The sequence below is a fragment of the Polyodon spathula genome, chromosome 10 (genome assembly GCF_017654505.1).
Source record: "Polyodon spathula isolate WHYD16114869_AA chromosome 10, ASM1765450v1, whole genome shotgun sequence".
In the NCBI taxonomy this organism is placed as follows: Eukaryota; Metazoa; Chordata; class Actinopteri; order Acipenseriformes; family Polyodontidae; genus Polyodon; species Polyodon spathula.
The window spans coordinates 18,400,353-18,423,479 of NC_054543.1; the positions used below are offsets into that span (position 1 = coordinate 18,400,353).

The following is a 23,127-nucleotide window of genomic DNA, read 5'->3' on the forward strand; positions in this document are numbered from 1 at the left end:
ATCAATCAGTGTTTTGTCATTTAACTGAGGATAGTTGAGACCACTAAACTTTCGTTCAGGCTTCCAGAAGGGGAAGGCTAGTGCATTACCCCACTGCACCACCAAGCCAGATTAATACACAGCAGGCCATGAATAAAGGAGGTACCATTGGAATGGTCATTCAAATCTGCATATTGTTTTCTTTAACACTATTAGACAAACAAAAGTAACAAATTAAATAAATGTGTAACAACTGACCATGTATTGTAACTAAAAGGCAATTGAGTTCATACAGATTGCTCAATACATTTGAAGTAGAATCACTATTACTGTAACACTAAGCACTATGTGATGGAGTTGTAATATGATAAGTAAAGGAAAGTGAGTATGCAGTTGAAACATGATTGAACCTTGAATCAGAAAACTTAGCAACTGCACAGAAACAACTTGGAACAAAAGTCTATTGGGTATATTAGGCTTATAATGATTTTTTTGTATTTATTTGGAAATGGGTAGGTCTGAAATTAGGTATCTGGGCCATCCCAGGTGATTTGCATTTTTGTGGTTCTAAGTCTACTGGTTTACGTTAAGCTTTTTGGCAGGATTACACAAAAACAACTTGTGCAACTATTCCAAAAAATTTTACAAAGTTTTTAATTGTTTACAAGCCAGAGCAAGACACTGCAAAAAGCATATGGGCAAGACAGTAGATGTGATGAGTAATTCATCCTCAACAAATTCTGCTGTATTTTGTAGCACAGTTACTTTAGTAAAGTATAGTAAGAATACAAAAACATGTCATAAACTTCTAATAGAGATTGCTGATGCAGGCTGCACACAAAATGTGAAAAGATGACACGAATGTGTTTACGATGCATTCTCAAAACCATTCTTTCTAGTAGGGGTGTGTAGAAACTTGGAAAATTGCCTTTAAAAAGCATTTATCACCAAGTATTCAGTAAATCTATTGATTAATGTGTTGATTTTCAAAACAAGAAAACCTGTCCTTCCCCTATGTTTACAAACGAGTAACACTCAATGACAATTGCCTTTAGCATGGAGTGTTTTAAAAGCAGATAGGAAGAATATTTTCCTCATACGGGGCGCTGACATTTGTACTGGCTTATCAAGGCCGTAAACTGACTTTTCATTGATGGGAGTTCAGGGTCAATATTGGTTATACAGTCCCTATAAAAAGTCTACACCCCCTTTCAAAATTTTCACCTTTTGTTGCCTTATAGCCTGGAATTAAAATACATTATTTTTTTTTTTTTTTTCATTTATCTACACATCCTACCCCACAAGTTCCAAGTGAAAAAAAAAAAAATCAGAAAGACATCCAATTAGAAGTAAAAATAACAGTTTATTGGTTGTGAAAGATACGCCTAATGACACATGAACAATTGGCAAACAGTTATGCGCGACATGAACACGAAACCCGACAGATACATAATACATTCACATTACAATTTGGCCCATGGCCTTATCCATTGGCGCTCGATAGCCTCCACATACAGTAATTAAGAATGGCTCGGCCAGCGGGCAGGACAAGTGGCACATGAGGCCACCTTCCCCCAAAATAAATAAGGCTGCTGCCAATTGATTGCATAGTTAACCATCACCCGTGTTGAGGAATGTGGGTAATGTCCATTGATAATGTGTAAAATTAATTATATGACCGATCAATAGCCCAGACTGATGAATGCAGGATAGAATGATATAATGGAAATAGAGCATGATTATTACTTGGTCCTGTCTGGTTCAAGGAGCTAAACACTGCCCAATACTGACAGGTATGATATGAATTTGTGATGTATGTGGATGTCAGAGGCAGGATAAGTGACATTTGGGCCACCTTCCCCCCAAAAGAACGGATCAACCTAAGCCATCCCCACTCTGCAGATCTAAACCTCTCAGCACTCAGGTAAGGAAAAACCCCTACTTACCAGCAATAGAGGGAAACCTTAGGGAATCCATGGCAGAGGGTTAACCTTCCTCCTGGTTCTAAAATAATGACTCCACTAATCCAGTTAGCCACATAACATTTTTTGTGCCGTTAGTAAGTCTGCGACATTCTTCCGAATGTAGAGTTCGTATGCACTGGAAGTCCATCTCCCCATAGCCTTGATTAAGTGAGGAGCAATGTTCCTGGAAGCAGCAGAGCCGATCCTGAACGAATGGCCAGAGTAGTTGTCGGGAGGAAGCCCACGCGAAGGAGACACCGACAAAGGTGGTCTCAGAACCAGTTCCTGGACATGACTATCCCCGCTGGGATGAGAAACGGGATCCTGGTTGCTGGCTGCCAGATGCAGTGACAGATAGCTGGAAAGAGCAGAAACAGGACAAATAATACAATGTGTTATTGATAAATAAATATGCATGCTTTTCTTTTCTCAGTCTGAATTTAAATGTTTTAGAATAAGTGAAGAGTACGTGACCTGGTAGAAAGGGAGAGATTGTTTTGGATAAATAAATATGTACACCTTTCTTTTCTCCGTCTGACTTTGAATGTTTTAAAAGTAAGGAGTACGTGATTGGCGATGGAGATCTCCTATGCAGAGGTCCGAGGATGGGTCACATGACTGGCGCCAGCACGTGATCTCGCCACACCATAGAAATCCGCAGAAGGCCGAAGCGAACATTACTTCCAGGAGGGCATCTTTGTAAGGAGAAAAGCAGCCTGAGCGTAGAGTGTTGATTATGGATTCCAGAATTTCCTTAGTGATCGGCAACTTGGAGGATGAAGGTTTGGAAGCAGTTCGTTGAATCCCACAGAGCAGCATTTGTATCCGAGGAAGATGAGATGGGGGAGGGATAGTGATTCCGAGCAAGCGAGAGTGAAACTGTTGTCCTGACAAGTATCGACGTATGGTGGAAAGGGAGAGATTGCGATTTAAAAAACAATAGGTGATGAATTCTATAATGGAAGATTCGGAAGTGAGGCATGACAACGACCCAAAGCACACAGCCAAAGCTACACTGGAGTGGCTAAGGAACAAAAAAGGCAAAAAAAATTTGTGGCATGATTTGAAGATTCAAGGAACTTGACAGATCTTGAACAGTTTTGTAAAGAAGAATGGTCAACCTTTGTCAAATCTAGATGTGCAAAGTTGGTAGAGACCTATCCCAACAGACTCACACCTGTAATTGTTGCCAAAGGTGTTTCCACCAAGTATTAACTCAGGGAGGTGGAGATTTATCCAATTATGATCTTTCAGTTTTGTATTTTTAAAATATAATTTTTTTCTCAATAAAAACTTATTTCTTAACAGTGTGGAGTATGGTGTGTAGATAAGTGGAAAAAATCATCTTTAAATGCATGAAACTCTGAGGCACTGACACAACAAAATGTGAAAATAGTTCAAGGGGGTGTAGACTTTCTGTAGGCACTGTATATTTCTCTCATTTATGAAAATAAGAATGAACACACCCTTTACTGAAATAGAAGTATACATTATGAACAACTGTATAGCTCATTAATGTCACCCAATAGTGTATTTATGATGACCCCGTGTCCATTTTTATTTTATTGTTTTATAGTTTGTATTAGTGTCATGTTAGAATGTTTGTCGATTAGTTCTATACATTTTCACAACCAATAGGTCTCAAATGTGTTGGTACTACACTGGGTTAAGAACTCTTTGCTTACAAGCCATGCTTTTACATTGGCTTTCACTTCCTGGGTCTTTCACCTGGAGGTTGAAATTATCCCCAACCCTTCACTGGCTTCTTCCCTGTCAATAACCAATCAGCTACTTGTCCTATTGACTGCCATTCTTTCAGTCAGTAACATGCTTTGACACTGCTGAGGTGAAATGCACAACACGGTAAGGCAAGTGTAGTACCAGAAGTCTGTTTTGAAATAAACATACATGTATTCTATAACGTATTTTTTTAGAAACTGTACATTTGAGACATATGTAGCTAATGGACATGCACAATGGAGAATCATTGAATTATATTGTTAGCTACAATTTAGTAACAATATTACTGGTCCCTTTATTATGCTGAGAATGTTTGGTTCATTTTTGTAATGTTCTGGATTTGAAAAGATTTTGAATATAATGTTTTTGTAGGTTTATTTTTATTTATCAACATACAATGTCATCCATTACTACATTTCACTATCTGTCTGAAAAATAAACCATTACAAACCATTAAGAATTACAAGTTACTGGATAATGTAACCATATTACAGTAATGTGTTATTACCCAACACTCCCTTACAACTGCATTATAATTATAAACACTGGACTTTTTTCCCCCACTGGACTGATCCATTTTCTCCAACTAAAGAGGTATGGTACAGTAAATAATTCCTACGTATGGAATTAAAATAACTAAACAAAATGTGAAAACAAAAAAAAATGAAGCCAGATTAACAGCCATTTATATTCTAAATAATATGTATGCTTTGTGAAAGTTATTTATTTATTTTTTTAACCAACATTTGACTTAATCACCCTCTGGATAAGCCACAACTGGCTTTCTTTGAAGCCTTTTGCAGCACTGGGGAATCACCCAAGATTGTCCCCTTGAAATCCAACTTGTAACAGTTTTGAAAGAATAACGTTATCATTGTTAAAGTATCAGAACATGGCAACTGTGATCAAGCAAAGTTACTTTTAGAGAGCTGCTCTATAACATTAACTACAAAAGAAATCTCCATTTGAATGCAAGTCTGTTATTTACTCAAGATGTAACGTAATAGTGTCATGTGGTTTTATCTGTAGTGCTGGGAACATATTTCCTTGTTCAATATGTACATTACTTATGTAAGATCAATAGTTGATGTTCAGATGTGCTTTTGAGGCCCTTTTATAGTATAAAATGTGGCCCTAATGTTCGGGCTAAAAAGTCATTCATTTTCCATTAAAGGATAACTAATAATAGTATGAGCCTTGCCTATCAATACAACCCTGAGCACAAAGTAAACTAAAAACATACAAAGTAAATAGAGGGTTTAGGCTCACACATGTTTCAAGGTCAAATTCCGATTTTACTGCATTTACAGGAAAGACCTGACACAATGTGATAACACTGCTCAAAGGCAGTGTAATAAAGAACTAAGCACACCTAAAGCATACTGAGAACACACTTGCCAATTTTGGCATAATACAGTTCTATTAATCATTGCAGCTAACAGAACAAGTATGTCAATAACATACATCCCTGCAACAGCTGTAAACTCAATGTTAAAGCTAACAGTATTGTAGCATGCATGGGGGTAGGGGTCAGGGCTTTAAGTAGAATTTAAAATAGTGCAAACGGCAATAATGCACAGCACTAACCCACTAGTTATTCACTGTCTTCGAACGTGGAGTCATTTTTGTAGGAACTACGGTCTGCCATCACTTTTAATATCTGCGCCAACCAAAGACAATCACTTATTTCCACCTTCTCTTGAAGATGAGGCCTTTAACATCTGGTATCAAAATGGAGTTCCTTGTCTCAAACACCTATATATTGAAGGTACCTTTGCTTCATTTGAATAACTGTCAAATTTGATCTGCAGCAAACTCATTTCTTTCGTTACCTTCAAATTCGTGACTTTGCACAAAATAAGACTGCTGCTTTTCCTCAGCTCCTTCCTGAATCCCATATTGATCTTCTGCTTAATTTCAATCCCAGTTGTAGAGGCATATAAGAATTTACAGCAATATTCTGTTTTTGCATTGCCCCGTCCCCCATCAATAAAAATTGCATGGGAGCAGGATATAGGCTTTGAGTTTCCAGATGAAGTGTGGGAATCAATTCTCTAGAATACACTCCTCATCAATTTACGCCTGACATGGGCTAATACAATTCAAAATTGTACATCGCTGTCAAAAGTCAGATTGGCTAAAATCTACCCAGATATGCACTTCACCTGTGCCACCTGCCTTGCTCATACATATGTACTGGACCTGTCCCAGGCTCCGTTCTAGTATCTGCTTGAGAACTCTCGACAGTTCTTAAAGTACCCCCACTTACAGCTCTCGTTGGCATTGTTCCCAGTGATACTTTCTTAACAAAGTTACAATCAGACACGTTGGTCTTTGCCACATTATTGGTAAGACACCTGATTTTGATGGTCTGGAAACAAACCCACAAAACAAGTTTTTAAGGAACGTGGGTAATGTCCATTGATAATGTCTAAAATTAATTATGCACTTCATCAATAGCCCAGTCTGACATGATGCAAGATAGAATGATAGCTTCTTTGTAGGGATGCACAGAATCCAGGATTCGGTTTCAGATTCGACCCGAATATCTACTTTTTGAGCAGGGTTCGGATTCGAATCCTACATCGGTACATCCATTTTAATACATCCCTCCAATGTGTGCAGTTCTTCTTTGAATAAAAGACGCGAACCGGTATTGAAAGTAACTGCTGTACAGTATTTAATAACAAGAACACATTTGATGAACTCTGTTGCATCTCTCAACTCCCTATTAATGGTGGCACACCCACTAAACACATGCAGATGCTGAATGCAAACATACCCCCCTATGTAACAGCACATTCACATCACACTTTTCTGTCAAACGTGTTCTAGAGATTATACTGAGATAAAAAAAAAAAAAAAAACTTTACAACTGTCAGATGTGCAAGACATTGCTGAACAATTTGCTTTAGTAAATTAAATTTTACGTTATTGCAATGTGCCAATACAAGTTGAACCATTTGAGAACTGCTGTTTTATTAAAATCATTTTAAAACTATTTAATAGCTTATTTGATATGTGTTAGTACACACACGGTGCATTTAAATCAACATGGGTTTTATTTTGCAGAGACATCATTCAGCTCACTCATCACGGTAATGTTTTTCTCAGATCAGGTGACACAGGTTGAAATGTCATTAAAGAAAATAGTGGGTTATGGCCAGTGGTGGTGTAGTCCTAAATCTTACAGTACGTAAAGGAACGGCAATCAAAATAACAATAATAAAAAAAATAATAATAAAAACAAATGATTGAGATTCACGTTTTATTTGTACACTGAACTTGAGGGAACATTTATTTTAATAGGTAATGCGTGCGTCTCGCATATGAAGTTGAGGCTACACCCCGAGTGCTGAGTGCCGTTTTTCCAGCCAAATTTGGCCTGTTTTTTTAAAGCATCTAGCGGGTTAATGTTGTATTTGTTGGTTTGGTTATTTTTTTGGCTATTTTTATCATGCTTTTTTTCTATTCTTTTCTATTGTCATCTTCAGCGCAGAACTTCAATCACCACGCTGTAGTATATCACGTCCTCCCCTCCACTATTTTTATTCGTCACCAATTTAAGAACTGTATCAGTAAATTTTTTAAAGACTATTTGAACAATGTAATTGTACACTACATTCTGAATATTAACTAAAAATAAACAGCGGTTCTGCTGTAAGCTGTAACATTACCTACCAATGTTTTTTATTTTTATTTTAAAATAAATGTGTAGCACTTATTTATGATTTTGTAATATATAATACATCTTAAATGCAAGGGCAGTCGTTCACTCCAATCCCTGGGTCTGTGACCGATGTACAAAACAGATTTAAACCAGTGTTTACGGCCACAAGCGTAGCGTGCACTTCAGCTGTTGTCGTCGGCATTTTTACAAAAAAAAAAGCGTTATCCTTCTTAAAGTAGTGCTGTAGTTTGTAATAGAAGTACTAATGTTCCCTTCAGAGCATCACAAGGACAACTGGATCAGACAATTGTGCGAGAGATGACTACAAAAGATTTAGAAGTGAGTAGTTTTTGTAAATACAGTATAATTGTAAATCTCGAAAAACTACTCACTTCTAAATCTTTTGTAGTCATCTTTGTATTACTTTAGTATAAATACATGTTAATTTGGATTCATATGTTGTTTTTTTCTGACTTTATGTGAACGAAAAGACATACATTTGCCCATTTTCCCATTGGAAATAGTGATATTTTGACATATCACTGTCCTGGTCACAAAAGCAAAGTTTATGGGGAATAATAGCCATTTTCTATACTTTTGAGGCATAAGCAATTAGGAAATAACACTTACTACCCAGGAACAAAAATTGTGTTACATAGTGTAATTACTTTTGGTCCTGTCTGGTTCAAGGAGCTAAGGCGCTGTCCAATACTGACAAGCATGATGTGTATTTATGATGGACGTGGTTGCCAGCGGCAGGACAAGTGGCACTCAGGCCACCTTCCCCCAAAAGAAAGAGGTGACCTAAGCTACCACCATCCTGCAGATTTAAACCGCTCACTCAAAAAAGGGAAACCTTAGGGAATCCATGGTTACCCTTCCTCCAGGTTCTAAAATATCAACTCCAATAGTCCATAATTAACCACATAACACTTTTTGTGCTGATAATAAGTTTGAGACATTCTTTTGAATGTAGAGTTCGTATGCACCAGAAGTCCATCTCCCCGTAGCCTTGATTAGGGGAGAAGCGATGTTCCTGGAAGCAGCAGAAGTTGCGGCGCCAATCCTGAATAAATGTCCTGAGTAGTTGTCGGGAGGAAGCCCAGAGTGAAGGAGACACAGACGAAGGTGGTCACAGAACCAGTTCCTGAACATGACTATACCTTCCGAGGTGAGAAACAGGGGATCCTGATTGTTGGCCATCGGATGCAGTGACAGACAGCTGAAAAGAGCAGAAACAGGACAAATAATACAATGTGTTATTGATAAATAAACATGCATGCTTTTCTTTTCTCAGTCTGAATTTGAATGTTTTAGAATAAGTGAAGAGTACATGACCTGGTAGAAAGGGAGAGATTGCAATTTAAAATGCAATAAGTAAAGAATTCTATGATGGAAGATTCAGAAGTAAGGCATGAATGTGACAGAGAGCAATATTTGATGTAAGACTGCCACCATGTATTATAAGCAGCACTGGTGTTTTGTGAGACTGATTGTTTCATGAGATCTGGATGTTGGGAGATGATTGATTTAATACAATATGAGGTCCTTCAACCCTGGACATGGATATGGTAGGGGGTCTCCTGAAAACAGTGCGTGGAATTTCTGAAAATTAAAATGGGAGAGTCAGTGATTATGTTTTTTGAACCCGGGACGTGATTTAATTGGATTCTAAAGTTTCCCAGCACCGAAACCCAGGTGAGCTTTCTCATAAGCTTCATGATTGTAAGGGAAGATGATCTGCCCTTATTGATAATAGCTACTGTAGAGAGGTTGTCGCAATAAAATGTTAGGGGGGGGGGGCAATTCACTTAGAACCACTAGAAACAGAGGTTATAAAGACTGAGAGAGTCTGCAGAAGTAGGTAAGTTATTGTAAAATAAGGAAATGCCGTTCCAGTTGGAGAGGAGGTAAGACCAAGATTGATATCTGCTCGGCACCCTGCATTGATGTTAACATGGTGTTGTAGTTCGACTATGGAAGATGCTAGTTTTAAAAGATAAGAAACAAATGAACATCCTTGTGGAATGATCCTTGAAGGAAAATTAAGATGACCCAGTACAGAGAAGAGTTCGCGTTTAGTACAAGATTTTCTGTCCTGAAAGGATTTTAGATGTCTGAAATTCGACTTAATTTGTCTTGGGGGATACATGCTTCCATTTTCTTGAAGTCCAGTTCAATCCAGAGGAACTCCAGGCAGGTGGTAGGTCTCAAGGTTTTCTCCTCTGATAGAGGAACTCCGAGTTCTAAAAAATGCAGTTCTTAAAATACTAATAAAACGATCAGGGGGCTAATCCTTAATGTCCACTAAAAGAAAGTCATCTAATAGATGGAGCACGAATGGCAATTTGAAATTATTTAGTAGAATCCAACACAATGCTTCAGATAGTGAATTGAAGATGTGAAGACTGCTCCTACAACTGAACGTGAGGCGAACTGAGAAATAGAATTGTTGTTTCCATTGAACTTCAAATAGATGCCACTGAAATGAAATGGGCCAATCATAAAACCTTTGGAAGTTTCTTACTTGAGCAAAATATCAACAGAATCAGATCATGAGGAGCCCAAATATGGGAAACAGAGGAAGGAGATAAGATGCCAGTGAGGAAACCATCATTCAGATCTGAAATAAAATAACGAAAGAAAACTCTATCTAGGTAATCTATGAGAGCAACCACCATCGCTACTATATCAATGGGGGTGGATGAAAGGCTTAGTCATTTCTACGGGGACGCAGTGCGGGCGCATCTGGGACAGATGCATTTGCTGTGGCTATCGCTGGATACTGCTGTAGAAAGATTAAAAGAAGGGCCGGAATTGAGTGGGTTGAACAGGGCACCGCAGCAGGAAGCTGAGATGGAGTGGCAAGGAAAGCTGATGCAGAAGGACCAAGAGGTATGGGATGGTGTTCAAGGTAGGAGAGATGTTCTTCCAGCCTGGAGACTGAAGCTTGCATTGTTTGCAGGGCTTGGAAGATATCCGTGTTAGAGACAGAGCTGGCATGAATGGGGGGCTTTAAGATGAGTCTGGGAATCCAACCCAGACTAGGCTGCTTGAACAGTGGAGGCCTCGCCAAATGTAGACGGGACTGGAGACTTGGAGGTTGATGCTTCAGATTGATTTAGCAAGGAGATGAGATCCTTGCGGGAAGCACTGTAAGAAATGTTCCTGGAATACGGAGTACTGAGAAGCCGAGGAATTTTCCATGACTGATATTTCATTTTTTTATTGGTGCAGCATGTTGAAGAGACAGCCGAGACGTTCTCTTACGGCTAGGTCGAATTGGAGTGGCTGGGCTCTCAGGAGCCGAAACGCAACTTTCAGACTGAGGAATCGAATCCAGTGCCAGGTAAGTGTACCAAACAAAGAAACGACAGGGGTTTATGGGCAGAGAGACCTATTTAACTGGTAACGTATGAGATTGATGGGTGGAGTATCCTCCATATGTCTATTATCTTAATACCAATTTCCTTGACAACTGGATAAGCGGTTTTCCAGATATTTGACAGACGGATATATGACTGCCTCCACTATATCCCCTTCATAGGTCATTTCATCCCCAGTGAAGGATAATAAGTCCCCAGATATTACTTACTTCCATTTCCTATACAGGTCTTAAATGTGCAGTCTTAATAGAAACATGTGTGTGATGGAAAGTTCTGGTTGGAAACCTCCCTGCCAACCAGTGAGGGGACAAAGTAGTGAAAGGGAAAGTCTTTGGGCGGGCTGGCCGGACAGTTCATTTCCAGGGTCGGGAAGTCAGTCAGCCTGGAAGAAGGCGAGACTCCATTGCAGGAACACTTGGGTTTTGTGCATTAACCTGGAAGGACTGACAGAGCCGCAGTAGTAACTGCCTGAGAACTGTCTTTGTGTGAAAAGAATATTCGTGAGTGTTTGTCTGTTTTTCCGTGTTGTTAGTAATTGTCTTGTTTGTTGAATTACCAGACAGCTAAACACGCTTCCGGAGCTGTCGCTTTTGGGCCAGCACAAACCGGAACAGCACTGTAAACCCGTTTATTTGGCTCCGTGCAGTAAGCACTGTTATGTATTGCCGGAGCATTTTCTTTTGGTCACCAGACCTGGATTAAAATAAACCTTTCCAAACCGGATTACAATTGTCTGTGATTGCTCCTGCACTGCATCACCTCTGCACCTGTTCACAATCACCAGCCACTTTGCCACAATGTGTTATAGCAAACATTAAAAAACATGATAGCTGGGGTACTATTGCATTTTAACAAGTTAGCTTAGTTCACCTACCATACTACCTCTTTAGGTGGTCAGTTGCCCAGCAAACTTTGTTCACACTAATCTCCAAATGAACCAGACTATACTAAATTCTGTACTACCCACCACCACACCAAACAAACTAACACCCTAACTACACTTATTAACAGCCACTTTGTATGGAATTGTTATTGTTGATTTCTAGAGATCTCTAAGGCAAGACAATCCAATTTAGCTGGGTTGAAGTCCTAACCCCTGGGCACACCTGACGGGAACAACGGCAGTAGAGTGAATTGGATCTGTGCTTCTGCTGATCTAATATTACTGATAGTTTCTAGAGAACTACCTTTAACATCACATGCAAAACAATGATTATCTCCAGCATTGATAGCTAATTGGGCTGTGTTCACAGTAACATACTGTATATCATTCACACTGGGAGGCAGTTTATGCGAAATGTAAAGGAATATTTTACATAATAAATCGAAACTTAAAGCAATACAGTGACAATTACACTATCCTGTCGAGATGAACAAGTATCTAACAGAACTGGATTAGATCATCACACTAACAGCTCTGATGACATGAAACTCCCTTAAACTGTTTTGTTACAGATTCTTAAATATCCCTTATAATGTTTTGCAATGAAAGTACATGGCTTATTATTACTGTTGAAATCTTTTTACATTTGCAAAGATTTTGTTGAAAAAAAAAAAACAGTCCTACTACTACTATAAGCCGGCAGTGTTTTCTATACTGTGAAATAACTACAGTATGGTAGTGCAAAGCATGTCCCAGGTCAAAGGGGCAGGAAAAAGTGCTGTGAATACTGCTGGATCTTCTACCACTTTTCTATGCACAATTTCACACAAAAAATTATAATAACGGAGTTCAAGTTGTATTAAAACAGAAAGAAACCGACTAACAGCACATAAGAATTCATTCCTTTTTTATATTCGGACCCTTCATTCAAATGCTCTGTGCTTGGGTTTTTACAGGGTATGACATATAGAGTAAATGAACAGACCTGTTATGTTCATAATCATTCTAAAATATTTTGCAGCAATGTTATTAGGGAGTACTCACAAAGCATGCATGCAACACACATTACCTAAACATGACCCGGTGAGCAGTGAGGCAGTGTTTTTTTTTTTTTTTTTTTTTTTTTTTTTTTTTTTTTTTTTTTTATGATTAGATGCTGCTAGCACCTTCAAATTAAAATGAAATCACCTAAGGAAGTTAGGAAATCTGGACTGAAATATTGAACCTCCAAGTATTGACAATTGAACATTTACAAAAAAGGCAAATTCAATTAGGGATCAAAATTACAGGTGTCACCTGTGAACCTGAATGGGAACTGCATTTTACACTTTGAGACAGTGGAAGGTTTTGTCCTTGATCAGGTACTTTTCTACAATTTAGCTAACAGTCCTTAAAATAAGCATATTTACGACAGCATGTAAAATGCAATTTTTCATATTGTCAGAACTGACTGGAATGTTATACTTGGATAAATGAATAAATAACAATAACTACATAGAAAACAGTGTTTTTTTGTTTTGTTTTGTTTTTTTAAGCAGGACACTGACAATAATTCAAATAATACATATTACTGTATTTAGTAATTTGGTTAAAGCTTACATTTAAAAAATATAAAATGTATTAAAAATTAAGCAACACAACAAATTCAGCCACACAAAGTTAGTCAACAACCATAAAAGTTAAATTTTTGTTGAATCATTAATAATGAAAATAATTATTTAAAAATTTGATTGATTGCTGTGGTAGTATTATCAAGAATGACTGATTCTAATTAATACAAAGTAGTTGATGCCAGTGTTTTTTTGTGCAGCCTGATCTGTTCTTGCTGGCTGTGTCTGAGTCTGGAGGCAATTTTTAACTTATTACCTTTTTAAACTTCATTCACAGAAAATAATATACAAAGATCACTATGCAGGTAAATTTGGGCAAGATCGCAAGATTTTATTTTTCTTACAACACAAAAACAAACAATAGTATTCTAGATGTCTTGCCTGGTCCCTGTTCTTTTCAGCTCACAGTAGGCTATAGTTCATACACCAAGCAGACTAAGAAAAAAAACTCATATGGAATTTTATATATCAATGGTTTCGCAGACCCCTATCAGCACTAACGCTGGACTACCGAATGCTACCATTCTTAAAGAGTAAGTAGCAGGGTTCAGAAAAATAGCGCCACACGTCCCCACTGTTTAAATAATGTACCTGTAATTTTTCTTTTCATTGTTAACGCCCTGACAACTTTTTACACTTATAACGTTAAAGTCTGTTTCAAAGTGGCCGCTCTAGTGCACTGAGTGAAGGATTACATTGCCCACATTATCAAACAGGTAACACAGCAATAATGATCCATGATGTAGTACAGAACAGAAAAGCCAAAGCATTTCTTATGATTAATTTTTATTGTAATTGCTCTTCCTGCTTTGAAACACACTTTAAAGTTATAAGTGTACAAAGTTGTCAGGATGTTAACAATGAAAAGAAAAAGGACAGGTACGGACAGTGACCAGGATGACTGTAGTGGAGAAGTCAGACCCAGAATAACACAGAAACCAAAACCGGTAATGGCGGTACGGCGTCCAGTGTTTTATTAAGTAATAAACAAACAAAAGATTTAAACAAAACACACTGAAAATAAATGGCGCGTTAGCCAAACAAACAGACAGACAAAACGCAAAACGGATATGGACAAACCCAACAAAGAAGTACCATGCTGGTTTTTAGCCAGCACGCTGTAACAATTGCTATATTTTTAATTAACTCCTCTCTCTCTCACCCATTCTCCACTTCCCGAACACACAACCCAGAGTGAAAACATGCTGCTTTTATATAGCTGTATCAAGCATTCAATTGGAGCCTTGGTACAACTGCACGTGAATTAATAAAGTGCAATTTCCCATGCTTACATTTCACCTGCACGTGAAGTGCTGTGCAATCCTCGTGCCTAAATACAAATATACATTTTAAACACTTGTGCTCGTAACCCATATTTATATCCCGTGTATTTTATAAATAAACACCAACATTAACACACAACTTACAACATAAAACACTAATAAACATAAAGGGACGGGAACTCCGCCACAGCACATTATTTAAACAGTTGTAGCAACACGTGGGAGACGTATATAGCTATACTTTTCAGAACCCCACCACTTACTCTAAGTTTCTGAAGCCATTGAAAGTCACGCTTGCCATTTCACTATCATTAATGCTGTGATACTAATAAACCAGCTCTGGGACCATATTTCAAATAATCCAGATTCAGCTAACAAGCTTTACAGTTTACAGATAATTTGCATATTTTTAAAACATTTTTGTTGATATCTGCCCTTCATTTTGGAGCTTGATTGTACTTATAACTCGATTCTTAGTGTATCTTCAAACACTCAGTAATAACTCTGAGGTAAAGTGCAAGTAGACAAACTAGTGTCTTCATCAGTGTTTTGGAAGCTATGTGTAAAATATGTTTAAAGTATAATTCAGCCAAAACATGTGTCCACTTGATAATTTTAGCCAAGAGGGAATCTGCACCTTTCCAGTTTAAATGTCGACCCTCAATTTCTGACAACTGAAATCTGTTTGTGTTCTTAATCCCTGGATTTGGTATTTAAACAAGCTATTAATTACAGTACTGAATTAATAAAAAATAACATTCTCAGATAAGGTTATTCAATCATTTCATATACTGTAATGCATTGACAAACAACAATACATGAAGTGACAGAATGAAATGAAATATAGAGTACAGGTTTCTGAAAACAGCAAAGACTACTTACATTTCACTCCTTTTTTAATTCTAGAATGTGGATACATTTTAGCAGTGATTGGTTAACCATAGCATGAGAAATAGGTCATAATAGTTGGATTAGATACATTAATAGAAACTAGGCTGGTTAAGCCAGAGAGTTTGTTCTAATGGATTGATAGCCTGTGGGTATGAGTGGATATTTGTAGCCTAACTTGGGGAATTTTCTCAGACCACAGGTTGGGATTTTTCCAGTTATGCAATGGAAATGACTCACACCCTGCAAGGCCAGATCCTGTTTAAATTGCTATGTCTGCTGTGCATGAATACCAGCGGCTGACAGGAAACAGGATGCTCGATAGATATGATAGATTGTTAGTTTATTATGACATACAGGCAATTGTTTAACGTGTATAACTAGAGAATATAAATGTATTTTTATTTCAGATATATTCCCCTCCCTGTTCAGTTAGAAGTAAATCAGCAGCTATCAGTTTACTGTGTTACCGCAGAGAATGAATACATTCTTTTATTTGATCTCATTTTAACATTGAGGTCTTCATTCGTTTGGTAACCCACACAAATACTTGAAAGCTAGAAAAGATCACATTTCATGATATTTTAATAATACATTAAATAACATTTTGGTCATTTACACACATACATAAATATTTATTATGAAGATGGTAAAACAAAAAGCAGCATATTGCCTGAATCCAAGCTTAAATGTTTCTGTTCTTCACGATTTCTGCTGATGTCAAGGATATGACTTTCATGCACTGTACTGCACACAGCCAATGCACAACAAAACAGTCTGAATAGAGCTCTAGGCTTTACTCTTTCAGTACACAGCTTAGTGATTACCAAGCAACAAGAAACATTTATAATCCTAATCAGACATAACAATGAAAAGCAGAACACTAAAACGGAGTACTGTGACTGAACAGATATCTGCCCTGGTCTGGGTTCACAAATACAGGAACAGTCTGGCTCTTGACCATTGTAACAGTTCAACTGCCTAGAAGAGCTTCATAGAATCTTTATAGAGCAGTGAAGCACACTCTAAATTCCACAGTGCAGTGGTGCCCGGCTCAAGTGTGGGCATCCTTTCTTGTTAACAATTAACGTTTCCACTGGTAGTTAGGCCCTATCAAGCAGAAATCCTTCAAAAGGGGAAATTAGGTGTGACATTAGGTTTAGGGCCTATAACAGCCAGCCCCAACTCTGACACCCTGAAAACCAGGGGTGGAAAGTTACAATGTAGAAATACTTTGTTACACTAGTTAAGTATTTGTTTTTGGGATACTTGTACTTTTATTCAAGTATGTTTGTTTAGAATATACTGTACTTTTTACTGCACTACATTTCCCAGAAACATTTCATTGCTCTCTCTTTATGCACACCAAGTCTTGCGCTAGCCAGGATTCTGACTGGGTAAAGTTGGGTAACTGCGTCTGCTTGCTTTGATGATGGCATGTATGTTGATGCCCAACCAGAGACCATTTTGATTTTAAAAATAACCAATCAACAAACACAACGTTTAGCTGTGGAGGATGCATTAGTAGTTTAACTTTAGAAGTGTAACAGGAATCTACAAGCAGTTTCAAAACAGGATTTCACATTTTTAACTTTTGATCCTAGGATTATTTAATGAATTAATTGTGTTTTATTTATGGATAAAAGTTGTGACTAAACATTTAATTTCTGATTTGAAATTTAAATTAAGCATTTGAGCCTGCTTCGTGCAGTTACATGCCCGAGCCGAAGGCGACAAGGCTCAAGCGCTATTGAATATGGATACGTTAAACAACATTTTTAAAAACAGTTTTTCTACTAGTTTTGTCCGGATTTTATGAAGAACTAGTTTTTGTTGCTAAGCGTTTACCTCTAGTATTCCATGAGTAATGCGATTTTCTCAAAAAACATCCGTGGTCTGTTCAGGCGCTTTGGTTTATCCAAGCGACGGACCCTGTAGGCTACTTCCAGTTGCGGTGTAAATAACAATTTAACACGGTACCATATTTAATTAAAATATTCTACTTACATGTAGCTGTTCGTACCCTGTTTTGTGAAGTGTTTGTTATCGGATTTGAGTGCATATTTGTATAGCCACCTAAATAACAGTATTTACTGGCTACTTTTTGTAAGTGTTCATAAAGTTTATTCAGAGTGCTGTCAGAGAACAGGTACCGTGTCTGTGTTGCTGGTGATCTGTTGAAATAAAGTTATTGAAGGTCAGTCTGCATCCATTTGTTTTACAACTTGTGCATAAAACAATAGAGTAATTGCTATAGCCTCTATTAACACTATTTTCGATTGCGTTAAAAAAAAAAAGAAAAAAAAACAACCTATTTGCTATTCTAAATTTAAATATATACAGTAAGGACAGCTGGGAAGTATACATTGACAGAGTGTGTACAATAAGAACGGAGATTGTCTTCCATCAAGCAGGGAAAGGTCAATAATATCAGAAGCGAGTATATACTGTTGGTCTGCAGGACAAGGTTTTTTTTTTTTTCAGGCGGATTTCCATGGGTACAATTTAAAGGCGTCTACTTTTTACTCCTGATACTTCAGTACTTTTAAGATATGATTTTTTTTTTTTTTAATTTACCCAAGCAGTTTTCTAGAAGGATACTTTGACTTTTACTGAATTACATTTTTCCCCAAGTAACAGTACTTTTACTCAGGTAACACGTTTGAATACTTTTTCCACACCTGATGAAAACACTAACCATGTAGCTGAAAAGCTGAACTCGCAGAGAGCACATAAAAAGACAAATTCACAGCCTAGTCTTCCTAAATTTGGTATTTTTCAATATCTTATGATTAATATTATATATGATGCTGAAATTGTTTCCACTGAATCACGTCGGAGCGTTTTCATAAAATGACCAGTTACAAGGTAGAACGGCATTTTTATTTTTATTTTGGCAGCGTGATTTGTAATTCCATGGCTTGCATTTGTTGTTGTTACTAATCTTGCTGCCTGTGTGAATGTGGTTTATATTTTCATGCATTGTGTTTATGGAATATAAAGGTAATATTTTATTGAATGAATCAGATGCTCTGGACAGTTTTCCTAGCTACTAACTGACCTCTGTGTTAAGTTCGTTGTTCATGGCATAGAGTCCTAGCAGTACTTATGTACATATTTTGAAGTGGTTCTTGGATTGGAAAAATATTATAGTAAAACACTAAATAGTGAAAACAAGACAACAAAAACGTAACATTTACCAACAAGAAAGTATAAACAATATCCACAATTGAGTTTAGATTTGCTTACACTATATAATAATGAATTTATTAACTAGCTAATCTCCTACCACATCACGACATTATCAATGATGTTTCCTCCTCATCTTTGGTCATTAGCACAGACAACATGGAAGTAGAAAAATAATAAAATTCAACCACAAAGCTCAGTTCAAATAGTTGAATATTTGTGGCCAAAACCCATTCAAAAATGGCAGAAATATGCTGGTAGTCATAGGTTTCCTGTGGGAAAAAAACTGTATCTGGAACATTTTGTTAAGGGCAATTTGAGAATACTTATCCTCATTTGCCTGTTATGGTTGTAGTATCATTCATTATTATTATATTATTATTATTATTATTATTATTATTATTATTATTTTTATTTATTTATTTATTTATTTTTTATCATACACAAATGTATTTTTAATGCACATACTATAAATTTGGCACTGACCATGTTTTACCAAGCAGGGTAAGCCAAAGCCAATGCAACGCTCCTTCCAGAATCCCCAGCAAAGACTTTGCACAGCCAGAATGTGAACCAACCTGCACTCCCCTGACTGTATGACTCACCTTGCATAACACGTGGCCGTGCTTTTACCTGGTCAGCCACTCGGGGACTGACATTTTATACCTTTTAATGATTCATATACCTATACTTAAACACAATCTGACATGTATTATAACTTTAGTAATGACACACTGTATACTAGATAATAATATATATATATATATATATATATATATATATATATATATATATATATATATATATATATATATATATACATACACACACATAGAGAAGCATTAAAACCAATTTATATCTGTCAAAGGATACAGAAGATGGTGGCTGTAATTTGAATGGTGGTCGATATAGTCCTTATCGGAGCAAGAATATACTCCAGGCCTGTTATAAAGCACCGGTAAGTCAGAATACTCATGATTAGAGTATAAAGACAGGTGCTCACAAAGCACAATGCAGCACCCACGTAATGAAGTACCATGAGGGTCCCAGGCTGTAAAACACAAAGATTATAAAAAATCGAATTAGTAAATGTGAGGGTGCAGTGCAGTGCTTGCAATGCTACTGTCTGATAACAACAGAAGAAACGTTCAAGGCTCATAACTTGTTAGCACATCATTTTACCATATGAGGGGGTTCTAATTTAATAGGAGTAAGTATTTAAATAAGAAAATTTTACGAACGAGAGGAGGCCATTCAGCCCCATCCAAGCGCATCTGATTCCTAGTAGCTCATTGATCTCAGAACTTTGACAAGTCAGGTTAAAGGACAAGTGATTCTGCCTGAACAACATGACTAGGTAGCCCATTCCATAACCTCAACACTCTGCATGAAGAAGTGTCTCCTTCCCTATCGCTACTCAATTTCTAAACTGTGTCCTCTGGTCCTGGTTTCTGTACTGCGCTTAAAGTATTGGCAAGGGCTAACTATGACAGTGTTTACATAGACAAGTCATGACAGTTTTCCTAACAATGTTTTGGCCATATTTCTTAGGAATTGTGTTTCCATGTAGTTATGCTTTAGGACGACAAATCAGGCTGTGACAATGCAAATTACTACAGTTATAGTGATTTAGGGGAGGGGATTTATTTAAATGTCCCTGTCTGCATACTAATTAGGGAAAGAACGACTTTTAATATTGTGAGGAGAGCTTGCAGGCGTTGCCATGAAGATAAAAACATTTAACTAGATAAATGAATTCACATGTTGTCACACACATTCTGAATTACGCCACACATTAGCTACTTGTTTGTCTGGCTACCTTTCCAACATGCACGCATGCACACACACACAATTATATAAAATATAATTTCTACAAGTTTTACTATTTAGAATTTTTATGTGTGTGTGTGTGTTTGTGGGACATCGTATATACATAGTATATACTATACACACACACACACACACACACACACACACACACACACATATATACACACACAAGCCTGTTGTTATCTCTACTTGGCCTGGCAGCCATCAATTCCCTTGTTTTGTACAAGGTAGGAGAGAGATTTAATCTTGAAGCTAGCCACAGCGCTTCAGTAAAAACATTTCAATAATAAAACTTCAAACTTCAGCAGCTCAACTTGGATTCTGTGCTGCGAGTGACACATATGCAAGATAAATCATGTTACTTTTGTTATAGATTAAAAACTACTTTTGTTTTTACAGTTTTGTATGTGTATATACCTGTTTACACACTAGTTTATTTTATTATAGTTTTTCATTTTTTAAAGTAGTGCTTTATATGTGGTAAGTTTGAAAATAAACCTCTTTATGTTTAATTGTTCATTTAAATACGACATTTCGGCTGTGCAGATATTTGATATGATGGGAGATTACGTGATATTATGTCAGAAAAACGGGATCTGACTGCTGAAACCTCGTGAGTAACAAGCATGATTCCTGCTCTGGTTTACATGGGTTTTTACAGCTATTTCTATCCTGAGAAAGCGACTGACCCTTCCCTTAAAGTCACGCTGACCATAGAACGTTCTTTTGCTGTTTTGCTTGACAATGGCACAGATTCAGGGTGTCAAGACTAGAGTCGATTTTCATGTGCACGTAAACCCAGTCTACGTCAACTTCTTTTAAAATTTTGTGCTGTGCCTTAATTACCACAGGGAAATAGATACCATCAAACATTTTTTCCTACTGAACCCCAGAGCTAAAAAGAATAAAAGGCAAGTGTATTAGCCTGCCCACCAGACATCATTTTATTTTAAAGCTACTACAAAAACAAAACAAGAATAAAAAATATGTTCTTAAATGCTTGAACTGCCTTTCACTTCAATGTAAACATGTCTACTCCTGTCTTACGTTGCAATTTCCAGTAATAAAGGCTCCAAACGAAGACAGACATCCGACTGCCAGTCCAATTCTGCTGAGCGTGACGTTGTCACTGTTCTTCTTGATTATGTGAGCGTGTTGAAAGATGCAGAACACAAGCACTGAAACAGAAAGCTGGCACACATCAAGAACTGCTTTGGAACTGTCATGCATTTATAGCCAGTCCAGACTGTTATCAGAATACAGGGCTTAACACACATTGCCATGCATACACTGTTTCATGTTAGCTACGGCAGGTTTTAACCAAGCTTTTAAACATTTTGTTACCTCCCAGAAGCATAACAGTCGCTTCTTGTCATCACCTATAACTATTAAACACTCAAATGTATAAATACTAAAAGAAACTTAATAAGTCGAATGACAAACGTTATGACTAAAATGGCTTTTTTAATGACTTCTGGTTTTATTGTTTTCGGTTTGTCAAACTTGCTAATGACAGAATTTATTTTAAGCACTGTACTTATGGCAATGACTGTTCTTTTATTATTATTATTATTATTATTATTATTATTATTATTATTATTATTATTATTATTATTATTAATTAATTAATAATAATAATAATTATTTAGTCATTTAGCAGATACTTTTATCCAAAGTGACTTACAGGGACTAGGGGGTGTATTATGCACCACAACTGCTGCTGCAGAGTCACTTACAATAGGACCTCGGTTTTAAGTCCCATCCGAAGGACAGAGTACAAGGAAGTTAAGTGACACACACAGCTCAGGGTCACACATCGTGAGTCCGTGGCTGAGCTGGGATTGAACTGACCTGGTAACAAGACCCTTTCTTTAACCACTTGACCACCAAGCCCCCATTATTAAATAGCTTGGATTTACATTAGCCTGTAATACTTCAGAACTGTAAAAAACAATATCATGTACCTACATAAAATTGCCCCAGAGTTTAAAGTTGCACTGAACAAGGCATTTTCAGGAGCATGCATTCCACAGGTGCTGTAAAAAGAGACACGGTTACCTAGTAATATGTAACAGTTTAAACAAATATACTGATAATAATTATATTTCCTTGACTTGTTATCTTTTGCAATGTTGTTCTTAAACAATTTTCATTAGCTTTTTCATAAATTTAGAAAAATTGTCAAATATGTCATCAAAAATGAGTATGTAGTTCAAACCAATATTAACCAATTTTAGAACATAGATCACATAAATACACACTTCTCTTTGTTGCATATTAACGGTATCTTTCAAATCAAAGCTCCAAACTCACTGGTCACTGTGCTGCATTTTCACAAATTTCACTGTGTAACAAAAACATTTTTTTTTTGTTCCTGGGTAGTAAGTGTTATTTCCTAATTGCTTATGCCTCAAAAGTATAGAACATGGCTATTACTCCCCACAAACTTTGCTTTTGTGACCAGGACAGTGATATTTCAAAATATCACTATTTCCAATGGGAAAACGGGCAAATGTGTGTCTTTTCGTTCACATAAAGTCAGAAAAAAATAACATATGAATCCAAATTAACATGTATTTAGAAGCGAGTAGTTTTTCGAGATTTACAATTATACTGTAAATACAGTATAATTGTAAATCTCGAAAAACTACTCGCTTCTAAATCTTTTGTAGTCATCTTTGTATTACTTTAGTATAAATACATGT

At 36.9% G+C, this 23,127-nt stretch overlaps 1 protein-coding gene across 3 annotated transcripts in view; it reads right to left on the reverse strand.

Annotated features, from left to right (window-relative positions):
• Window positions 1–7,967: 7,967 nt before the first annotated feature.
• Window positions 7,968–23,127, reverse strand: part of LOC121322233 (transmembrane protein 150A-like) — a 32,538-nt gene continuing 17,378 nt past the window's right edge. Inside the window, exons 4-8 of one of the 3 annotated variants that reach the window (XR_005951008.1) lie at window positions 22,391–22,458; window positions 21,470–21,600; window positions 19,466–19,643; window positions 17,411–18,884; window positions 7,968–8,575 (exon numbers count right to left, since the gene is read on the reverse strand). Coding sequence is in view for 2 of the 3 variants with exons in the window: in XM_041261901.1 (XP_041117835.1) it covers window positions 18,697–18,884; window positions 19,466–19,643; window positions 21,470–21,600; window positions 22,391–22,458 (565 nt within the window). In the remaining variant the exon portion in view is untranslated. Of the gene's footprint in view, window positions 8,576–14,667; window positions 18,885–19,465; window positions 19,644–21,469; window positions 21,601–22,390; window positions 22,459–23,127 lie in introns of those variants that run through there. The other 2 variants (XM_041261901.1, XM_041261900.1) reach the window with 2 other exon arrangements.